This window comes from Humulus lupulus, chromosome 3 (genome assembly GCF_963169125.1).
Source record: "Humulus lupulus chromosome 3, drHumLupu1.1, whole genome shotgun sequence".
NCBI lineage: Eukaryota > Viridiplantae > Streptophyta > Magnoliopsida > Rosales > Cannabaceae > Humulus > Humulus lupulus.
Window position 1 is genome coordinate 107,311,152 of NC_084795.1, and position 12,084 is coordinate 107,323,235.

General features: G+C 34.6%; 1 protein-coding gene across 1 annotated transcript; it reads right to left on the reverse strand.

Moving 5' to 3' along the window:
* Positions 1–8,767: 8,767 nt before the first annotated feature.
* LOC133824907 (uncharacterized) lies at positions 8,768–11,366 on the reverse strand. The gene is made up of 5 exons (XM_062257926.1): positions 10,432–11,366; positions 10,158–10,337; positions 9,582–9,669; positions 9,430–9,499; positions 8,768–9,318 (listed from the first exon to the last, which is right to left on the reverse strand). Exons 1-5 carry the CDS (start codon positions 11,364–11,366, stop codon positions 8,768–8,770), a joined length of 1,824 nt encoding a protein of 607 aa, XP_062113910.1.
* Between the last annotated feature and the right edge of the window lie 718 nt (positions 11,367–12,084).

Here is a 12,084-nt window from a genome sequence, read left to right on the forward strand (position 1 = left end):
GATTCTACCCCCAGTAACCTCTTGCTGACATAGTACATTGGTTTTTGTACCTTCTAATTTTCTCGGACGAGCACGACGCTGATGGCGTGCTCGATTGTAGCGAGATATAGGTACAAGATTTCTCCTTTGATAGGCTTCAACAAGATGGGAGGTTCCGCGAGATGTTTCTTTAGCTTCTGAAATGCAAGCTCGCATTCCTCTGTCCACTAGAATCTTGTGCCCCCTCTCAAAAGGTTGAGAAATGGAAGATAACGGTCTGTAGATTTCGAGATAAATCCACTTAATGCTGCCATCCGACCAGTTAAGCTTTGGACATCTTTATGCTTTCAATGTGAGGGCATGTCAATTAGAGCCTGGATCTTGTCAAGATTAACCTCTATTCCTCGCGCGTTAACTATGAAGCCTAGAAACTTTCCTGACGATACTCCAAAAGAGCATTTTTGTTTGTTGAGTTTCATGTTGTATTTCTGTAACATGGCGAAGCATTCTTCGAGGTCGTCCACATGGTTATTGTTATGTTTAGATTTGACTAACATATCGTCAATATACACTTCCATGTTGTTACCTATCTGCTCGGAGAACATCCTGTTTACAAGCCTCTGGTACATCGTTCCAGCATTTTTGAGCCCGAAAGGCATGACATTGTAACAATACATCCCTTTATCTGTTACAAAACTCGTATGCTCTTGGTCCGATGCATGCATGTCGATCTAGTTATATCCAGAATAGGCATCCATGAATGGGTGCTCAGCTGTGGCATCTACGAGCTGATCGATCCGAGGTAGGGGAAAGCAATCCTTAGGGCATGCCTTGTTGAGATTTGAATAGTCGATGTAAGTTCGCCATGTTCCGTTAGGTTTTGGAACCAAGACCGGGTTGGCGACCCAATCAAGGTAGAAGGCATCTCGTATAAACTGGTTCACCTTTAATCTGTCGACTTCTTCCTTCAAGGGTTTCTTCCTATCATCGTCCAGGAGTCTTCGCTTTTGCTGCTTTGGGGGAAAGCTCTTATCGATTTTAAGTGCATGACTTATCACATTTGGACTTATCCCTACCATATCCGAATGTGACCATGCGAAAACTGTTAAGAAAATATGTATTTGCCTCAATGGAAATGGTAAGAAATTACAACTCTATGCAATATATTACAAATAAATAATGATTGATTAAAAAGAGTTACAACTCTATAACTGAAAATTACAAATAAACAAAGAAAATGAAGAAGATGATGATGAAGAAGAGAATGGTGAGAATACAACTCTAAGCAAAATATTACAAGTAAAATAAAGGTGGTTGAAACAAAAGAAAGGATTACAACTCTTAAACAAAATATACAAGTAAAAAGAACAAGAGAATAAGAAGAAAACAATACAATAAAATGGAGAATAGAAATACAAGAAAACTCTCACTTACACAACCTAAGTGAAGAGGGTTGGGGATCACCAACTTGAACAAGGTTTAAAATCTTTGTCCAAAAGCTTATTTCCCCCTAACTCAAGCACTAAGGGATCTCTCTCAGATATTGGAAAAGCTTTCTGGAATTATCAAGTCTTAATGTGTTTCTAGCCAAGTGCTCTAATAAATAGAAAATGTTGTGTCTTACAAGTGAGCTATAGGCTCCTATTTATAGAGTTTAGAGACACCCTTTGAATTTCAAATTCCACAAACCCCCATGGTTGTTACCAATGTTTAATTGGATTAATATGGAATTAAAAATGAGATTTGGGAGTTATTTGGGATTTTTGAGCTGTTCAACAAAGATTGAAAAAACTGAAGAAAAAAAAATGGTCAGTTTTTGGCCTGTGGCCGCGGCCACTAGTCTCTGTCCCACAGGTCGCGACCACCAACATTCAGTGGCCGCGACCACCGACCAATTTCAGCACTTAAAAATGTGATATTTTTCCAAACGGTTCCAAACCCTCCCAAATGATTTTGTAACTCCCAAAACACATTATTGGGGTTAAAATCATATCTCTAACCGCCATTTCACATATGGCTTTATGAAATTCATCTCAATATTGTGTAACAAAAAATTTACACAATAAAGGGTAATATTTGGAAGTTGCAAATTTGTAACACCAAATATGTTACATTATTTGGATATATCTCATATATCTAAATATTGTAACTCTCTATTATATGTTACAATATGTGACACTCTTTGTCACATTTATTTAATCTAAAACATTATATTATAATATAATATAATATTACATTATATTATATTATAAAATAATATAACAAAAACATCCTGTTTCTCCCTTAAGAAGTAAATTAATTTGTACTTTGTCTTTTTTGAAAGGTTTTTCCCTACCTTCTCAGTTTTTGGGGGACCTGCTTCTTCGAGCTTGACTTCTTCGAGCTTGACTTCTTCGAGCTCCTCTAGAGGCTCGAGGTCAGCCCTTTCTTCTATTCTTGGATCGATCTCTTCGTCTATTTTGAAGATCGTCCCATCCTTATTCTGAATTACAATGAGTGTTTGTGCACTTTTCTGCTTTTTCCCTCTAACAGAAATGTTGTAGCATTCCCTCCTTGTGAGCTGGGCCCCCTTCAGAGTCCCGATGCAACTAAAAGTCGGGAACATGATGATCAGATGCCTAACGGACTAACCTGCCCCCAGCCCTACTAGGGCGGGTCTCCCGAGCAGCACGTTATAGGTCGATGGGAGATCCACCACTACGAACTCCATCATCTTGGTTATTGAGACTGGGTAGTCTCCCAAGGTTACAGAGAGTTCAATGGATCACATACAGGCAATCCCTTCTCCTGAAAAGTCGTACAACGTAGTTGCACAAGCTTTTAGGTCGCGAAGCGCGAGTCCCATCTTTTCTAAAGTGACTTTGTAGAGGATATTTACCAAGCTCCCGTTATCAATCAAGACTCGGTGTACCCTCTTGTACCCTCATTATGAGGGAACTGTACATGAGATGCGTAATCCTCAGTAAAAGTTATGGGTTGAGATTCAACCCTTTGTTGTTTCAGAGCTCTGGGTTCGAGTTCGTAGGGAGACTTGTCACCAGTTTTCAGCTCATTCACGTATGTTTTCTGGGCATTCTTACTCGGCCAAGCAATATGGGGTCCTCGCGAGATGGTTATGACATCTTCTCTATCAATCAGAGGGGGTCGTTCATCTTCCCTTGCTCGGGAGTTGCTGTTCTGGCCAGGTGGTGCAATTGCTGCCCTCTGGCTAGTGGAAGCCTGATTGGGGTTCTGATTTCTTACATACTACCTGAAATATCCTCTCAAGATCAGACCTTCGATCTCATCTTTTAATTGTCTGCATTCATCGGTTATATGTCCGATATCTCTGTGGAATCTGAAGTACTTGTTGGAATCTCTTTTCGCCTTTTGGTTTCTCATGGGGTCAGGTCGTCTGAAAGGGACCTGGTTTTCATTAGCCAGGTAGATATTCTCCCGAGACTCATCGAGCTCAGTATACACCTTGTATATGGAGAAGTATCTTTCCCCTTTCTTCTTCTTCCCCACATCCGCCTCGGGATTATTCCCTTCATTCTTCTTTCTTTTAGAAGGGTTGCCCCCAGGGGGTTTTGAGGTCGTAGGGTCCACCGAGGTCGAGGCAGAGTTTCGTTTGTTGTTGTAGTTATGGGCTGAGAGGTCATATTCAATGCAGACCTCGCCTCTTCTACATTAACAAACCTCTAAGCTCGTCGATTGAACTCGGTTAAGCACCTTACAGGCTTTCTTTGCATATCTTCCCAGAGAGGACTTCCAGGCATTACTCCAGCTCGGATAGCCATTAAATGGCCACTATCATCGACGTCACGAGCTCAAGCAACTTCCAAGTTAAACCTTGTGAGATAACTTTTCAGTGACTCATTTGGCTGTTGTTGGACATTGGTCAAGGCAGATGCCTCGGGTCTAATGCCGACCATGGCCTTGAGCTGTTTCTTGAAATCTCTTGATAATTGATCCCAAGAAGCAATCGAATGTCTTTTATATTTTTCAAACCAGTTTTTTGCTGGTTCCGTGAGAGAGGCTGGGAACAGCATGCACCTGAGCTCGTAGCCCACATTACTGGCTCGCATGATTGTGTTTAACGTACTTAAATGAATGTATGGATCTGAATTTCCATCGAATGGTGGGACATGAGGAATTCTGAATTCTTGAGGAAATAGGGTTCTTCATCGAACTCCTCGTCCCGTTCCCAGCTACGTTCGTTCTGCAATAGCCTGAATGCTCTTTCCAACTGTTCAATCCTTTCTTGGACTGGATCTACGGGAGATCTGACCCGAATCAAGGGGAACTTGTTATTGTTGATTACAACTCCAATTCCATGCCTCGGCGCGGGGTGCTTGTGCTCGTTGAGATGGTCTCTCAGATTTGGATTCAGGGGATTATCACGCCCCCGATTATGGTTTAGATGCTCCCTTAAATCTGGGTGATCACCACGATTTCCAGCATTCCTAGGCTCTGGGTTGTATATACTCACAGGCCTAGTGTCACCCGAGCCTTCGCTGACATGGCTCGTTGCATGGTTATTTCGAGATGGATTTCTTGCTGGCCTCCTTGTCTCGATAGTATGAGATCGAGACACTTGCACTACAAGAAATCATGTTTTTAGCTACAAAAGTTTTAGCTACCAAATATTTTTGGTAGCAGTTAATTACCATTTGCTACTAAATTTTCGTAGCAAAATGATTTAGTAGTAAATTCTAATCATACAATACCAGATATTACTGCTACCAAATATTTTGGTAGCATATTTATATTTTCAGCTACCAATGTTCTTTTGTAGCTAATATTATTGGCACCAATGAATAAATTTGCTACTAAAATTTGGTAGCAAATTATAATTAAATGATACTAAATACGTCTGCTACCAAAATATTTGGTAGCATATTTATATTGTCAGCTACCAATATTTTTTGGTAGCTAAAATTAAATATTAGCACCAAATATAAAATTGATGCATTTTATATGATTTTATCTTTGTTTTTTTCCCATTTAGTGATCAATTCTTTGGTAGTAGAAATAAATTTATTGCTACTAAATTATATCATATTTTGGCACTAGCAAATAAAATATTTCTAGTAGTAGTATTTTTGCTACAAAAGTATTGGTAGAGAAAGTACACAATAAAAATTATAATGTAAAAAATATATAAGAATACCAAACATAAAGTAATTAAATTTAGATTTGTGTTATGGACTCTCAACAAATTAATAAAATTTTAATTCATAAAATAATTTTATTTTTTAAAAATAAGATCAAGGTAAAAAAAACTAACTAAATGTATATGGACAAAATCAAAAGATAAAATTAAAAATATCACAAGTACAATAACAAACTCGAAGGAAAATAAAAGTAAGAAAATACATAAGCCATGTATAGGGATGCATATAACTTTCCTAAAACAAAGATATTGCATTGAACCTATGGCAAGCCTCAATTAAAAAACGCAAAATGGAAAATCCAATGGGAAAAAACCTCTTGGGGGAAAAAAGAGCATAGTGACTATAAAACTATTCAAAATAAATAAAAAACTAGAACCACAAAACTCTTTGGATACAACTTTTGAAAATGAAAATTGGAGAAGGAACTATAGTATTGCTCATTGGAATTAGTCAACCAATTCTATGAATTCGCCAGCCCACTCCACTCGAATTTGATCAGTATTTTGTTTTGTGTAATCTTTCATCTTCTCTTTGCACTGTAATAAATAAATGTAAGTAATAATGAATATTAGTCAATTGTATAATATAATAACAAAATATTCTATTTCAATAGTATTTATATACATCTTACATGAGTAGTTAACCAATTGATAGGTCTAGAATTCATGCAAAAGTCACGCATATATGTCATTACATAATATTCACACTCAATATTCGATGGTTGTTGAGGACACTGCACAAATTCATAAAATGTAAATGACAAGATTAAAAGATATTGATAATTTAAATTTTCAATACAATATTATATTGTAATATTTTAAAGTAACTATCAAATATAATATATATTATGTGATATTATTTTATAACTTACCTTTATAGATTTCCATGTAATCTCTTTTGGTTGGCTATTTTTGGAGGTATTGTAGTAATCAAAAGCCCTAATAAACAAATAAAATATTTAATAATAAATTTAAAGTAAAAATTAAATAAGACTAATCCATATCACTATTTAACTTACATTGCCATTAGACTTTTAATTTCGTTTCGTGGGGGTAGTCTAATTGGATCAAGCCAATAACATGTATCACGCAATTGATCAATTATTACTAGCATCCAATGATATCTGCTGACCATAAAATACGATATTGTATATAAATTAAGATATTGATAATGTAATTAGTTAAATAAATAAATAAATCTTACCCAATATGAATAGGAAGCAACTAAAATTGTCCTGTTTCTGTGTCTTCCAAGCAATTTTCCATTGATATTGTATTTTGTGTTTGACACGAATCCAAAGCCAAAGTTGGATGAAAGAAACGAAAATATTGTGCTCGATTTGCTTTTTCCAACTTTCGATGTAAGATCCTAAATATTACAATTGAATTTGTAAGACAAATAATGTTATTTTGTGCATGAGAATTATGTGAAAGGTATTTCTTTTTTACCTGATCCAAAATGTTATACAAGGAGCTCCAATCTCTGTCATGGTGCCAAGGTGAATCACATCTTCAGGTGAAATAAATAAGTATTGATCACTATCCAAAATTTCTGGGTCCATGGAAATACGAAATGTATGTGAAGGTTCATAAAGTCGAACAGCTAGTAATACAGATTTTACACTCTTTGGAGCATCCTTGGGCATCTCAAATTGAATTGGAGATTTTTGCACTTCCTTTAAACTTGTGGAGTATGTACTGAAAGTTTCTGAAGAATAAGAAGGTTGATCATTTCCTTTACATGGCTCCAGTTGCGGTGAAAGACTATGTTGTTTATTATGAAACAAAATATAAAATTAATAATTGATTAGAAAAAAACATCATAAATTATATGTAATATTAGATTTAAAATTTAATGAAACCATTGATGGAGGAGGTGTGATTTGTGACTCTAATGCTCTTTGTTCTAATAATCGACTTTGTTGTGATTCGTAGAACTTCTCCATATTCTCTTGAACAATTCTTGCAATGTTGTTATTTTGTTCGTTTTTAAGATCTTCAATGATTTTCTCTAATTTCTTCAAACGTTCATCTTCAATCTCTTCACGTTTGGATGATAACTAGGTTGACATCTTCTTTCCGGGTATAGAACCAAAATCTCGTAACCAACCATATTTTTCTTCGCCTAAAAGTTGCCTGTATATAGCAGCCTCATCCACTACTAGTAACAATCCATCTTCAAATTGAATGAGTTTCTCTTTTCGTAACTCTACCATTTCCTTCTACAATAACAACAAAATAATAGTGTAATAGTTTTACAAAATTTAGAAGGTAAAAATTCATAATTTTTAAAAGTCGAACATACATATTTGTCCTCGGCTATTTTGTGGGTCCACTCATTCTTAATTGTACAATGAGTTTTTCGAAACATTTCAATCTCTCCAATCTTCATTGTTTCTTGTTGTACTTTGTCATCCATTATTTGTTTTGATTTCTGTAATGCATTTAAATAATTAATAACATTAAATATAATAAAATTACAATGATATTATGCCAAATATATGTTTACCTCCTCATGTAAATACTGAATAAATGACTTAGTTCCACCAGAATGCATAAAAGAAACACTTGATCTATTTTTTGACCCTGCAATTGACTTTTTCTACAAAATACTTTTCATGTGAGTTTTAAGAATTAAAAATTATGAAATGTGTACAAATAATTCAAGAAATGTAGGATACCTTCCATTCTTCATTAGAGAAACATTTATTGCACATCCATTGCCAATCTTCATCTCTTAGCACCAATTTCACAGGCCGATTTTTTAATGGATTCTTACCTTCTTTGATGATATTCTTGTACTCTCTGTGACAATTATTACGATAATCTTTATAGCGCTCTGAACAATAGTGATTGCAAATAGTTTCAAGATATGGATCTTTTTTAAAATCCATCTCGAATACATCCTGCAAAAAGAATTTCAAAAAATAAATTGTCATGCAAAAAATATTATAAAATAAGTATGGTAACATAAACATACCATGATACGAGCATATACGACTTTCTTATCTTCTGGAGGAACTTTAGCCCATCCACTATACTGAAGTGGAGCATGATGGCGTACATTTACACCAACAATATTCGCAAATACAGTGGCATGCGTCCCATGAACTCGAAGTTCACCTTTTTTATAGGAAATCTTTAACTTACTTGCATCATCCTTTAATAAGCGTCTGACACCATCCCCACGAGTAGGGCCACGAGATCTCTTCCTTGATTCTGTCAAATAATTGTTATATTACTTATAATCATAACTATTTTCATAAATTCTTAATATATATATTATCATAAGTTGTACATAAACCATTTATATCTTCTAAGGACTTGTGTGTTTCATCATTTAATGGTGTTATTGAATCATCATTGGAAGAACATGGCAAACGAGGAGGAGACTGTGTAGATGATGAAGAGTTAATATGCGTCCTCTTACGGCTAAACACCCTTCTAGTTGTTATTGGTGGATCGAGAGACTTCTCATTTTTCATGATTAAAAATCTAAAAAATATAAATTTTTTATTAGCATATAATAAATTTGCATATTCAAAACTTTACAAAAAATAAAAATAATAACACACTTTACACTTAATCAATTTCATCACTCAAAGTTATATCTTCAGAATCATCGAGTAAAACTTATTCATCGGTATCGTCACTGTTTATATCACTTTGAACTTGATCATTATGATTTATTTGAAGTTCATTTAACAATTGATGATTATCACATTCTATATCTTCAATATCATCCCGAATAAGATTAGTATCATTTGTCGTTGAATCAAAATTCATGCCAATGTCATTCGAAGATTCTTCTTGATATGCTTCAGAACTGTTGATAGTTGGATCTTCATCATCAACTTCACCATCCATTGGCTTTGATGGTATATCCCAGATGTGATGATGATTTACTTTTTGTACCACTTTCCAATCTTTATTATCTTTACTTTTTTTAATGTCATCCAAATAAAAAACCAAACTTACTTGATTGGCAAGAACAAATGGTTCATCTTCAAACCATTCTGAGTTGATGTTGATACTAGTAAAGTTATATTCAGAGTACATTCTATCACTTCCATTGGTATTGTGCCAAGAGCATTTGAACAATATAACTTTGTTCAAATGGAGATAATGTACTTCCCAAATTTCATTGATGACAACATAAAAATCACATATATTTCCATCATATTCTGCTTCAATGTGAACACCGTAGTTTTGAGTTAAAAGTCTTTCATGTCGACTTTTTGTATGGTATCGAACCCCATTAACCATACAACCAGCATATGTACAAGCCTAAAAACTTGGTTGCATTGCAATTGCATACAAATCTTCCTGTGCTTTAACATATATTGTTTCATTCATTTTTTTTATCTGTGATGGCAGATAAAATTATAAATGTAAGATCAAGACAAATAAAAAATTTAGAATATCAAACATTGATATTTAAACTTACTTTATTTTCAAACCATGTTGAAAATTCATTTTTTTGCATTTGATTGATATCCAGAATTCCTTGAGATTGTAAGAATAATCTATGTTCTCTGTGTTCACAATAAGTACTATGAAAGATTATTTTTATGCTAAAACCTAAATGTTGTTAGAATTTAAAAAATAAAATTATAAACTTACGTTAAATATGGTTCCAACTCAGGACAATTATTCAAAATGTACCATTGAACTTGGGTTCGTTGATCTTGAGTTAGTGTGATGGATGATTGTCTTCCAAATGGTCTTGTAGGCATGTTGAATATTGACAGTGTCGATTGTTTTCTAATTCCAAGGTAATCAGTATTGCGCTCAAGACGATTAAAGCGTGTTTCCATTCCATGAAGATACATTGAACAAAAGTTTAGTGCCTCAGTAATAATGTATCCTTCTGCAATAGAACCTTTAGGTCGAGCTTTGTTTTTCACATATTTTTTCAAATGACCTAATTCCCTGAAATTAATTATGTTTTCAATATATAGTAATAAAGAATTGTATTCAATGATTATTTAATTTTTTAAACTTAAGTTATAGATTTTGTTACCTTTCGATTGAATACATCCATCGTATTTGTACTGGACCACCTAACTTAGCTTCTAATGGAAAGTGAACCATAAGATGAATCATCACATCAAAGAAGGCAGGAGGAAAGATACTTTCTAATTTACACAGTGTGAGTACAACACCCTTTTCCAATTCGTCTAAGTCTTTCACATATAATGTCCTTGCACATAGCTTTTTGAAGAATAACGACAGCTCAACAATAGCATCCATTACTTTTTTTTTTCAAATATGGCCTTAAACCAATAGGTAACAACCTCTGTAATAAAATATGACAATCATGACTTTTCAACCCAAATAACTTTCCATCTTTCATGTTAACATTCCGAGAAATATTTGCAGCATATCCATCAGGAAATTTTACGGACTTTATGAACGTACAAAATTCTTGTCGTTCCTTCGCTGATAATGTATAGCATGCTACTGGTTTGAACCATTTGTTCCCCTTATTTTTCATGTGTAGCTGCTTACGAATATTTAAATCTTGTAAATCAAGTCTTGCCTTTTCAGTATCTTTAGACTTCCCATCAATACTAAATATTGTACCAACTACACTATCACATATATTTTTCTCAATATGCATCACATCCAAATTATGTCTTAGTTTTAATTTAGGCCAATATTCTAACTCCCAAAAAATACTTTTTCGCCTCCAGTTCGTGTTATTTTCATAACATGCATCCTTCATTTGTTCCTTATCATCCTTAATGATCTTATCATTTTTACCTGCCCTACATTTCCATACACCTTTTAATTTATCTAAGATTTCATCTCCTGTTAAAATTCTTGGTGGTGAACGCTGTTCGATTGTACCATCATACTCCATATCATTGCGCCATTGGTGGTTCGGACACAAATATCGACGATGACCCATGAAACATGTTTTTCCTCTTAATCGAAATGAAGATGTGTCATCTTCACAAACAGGACAAGCTTTATAACCTTGAGTGCTATACCCAGATACAGTACCATATGCTGGAAAATCATGGATCGTCCACAATATTGCTGCACGCATTGTAAAATATTCTTTATCAATAATATCAAAAGTACGTACACCATTTCCCCATAGTTCTTTCAGCTCATCGATCAGAGGTTGTAAATAGACATCTATGTCTTTTCCTGGAGCACGACGTCTCAGAATCAATAATGCCATCATTAAGAATTCTCGTTTCATGCATCTCCATGGCGGCATGTTATATGGCATTAGTAACACTGGCCACATACTGTACGAGTTTGATAAATCACCGAATGGATTGAACCCATCTGTTGCAAATCCAAGCCTTACATTTCTAGATTCTTTTGCAAAATCTGGTTATTGTCTATCAAAATCCTTCCAAACCTCTGCATCTGCCGGATGTCTAAGTACACCTTCTGTATCAACACGTTCTTCCTTATGCCACCTCATATCAGATGATGTATGGCGTGACATAAAAAGTCTCTGTAGTCGTGGAGTTATAGGAAAATATTGCATCTTTTTGTGTGGGATCTTCTTGCCTTTAGTTCCTTGGAATTTGTATCGTTCATGACCACATATAGGACATCTTTCAGCATTTTTATTCTCTTTCCAAAATAAAGCACAATCATACTCACATACATGAATAGTTTCGTACCCTAAACCAAGATCACACAACATTTTCTTAGCGTCATAATAAGATCGTGGAATTTTATTGTCTTTGGGAAATGCTTTCGAAAGTAAGTCGAGCAACAAATCAAATGATTTGTTACTCCAACGACACATCACTTTAATGTGCATTAGATTAACAATAAATGTTAAGATTGAGAATGTTGTACATCCAAAGTATAACTCCTTTTCTGCTTCTGCAAATAAGTCAGGCAATGTATTCCTTTCATCATTGTGCTCATTTGAATCTCCAAGGTTCACAAAATCACTCTTCCTATGATATTGACTA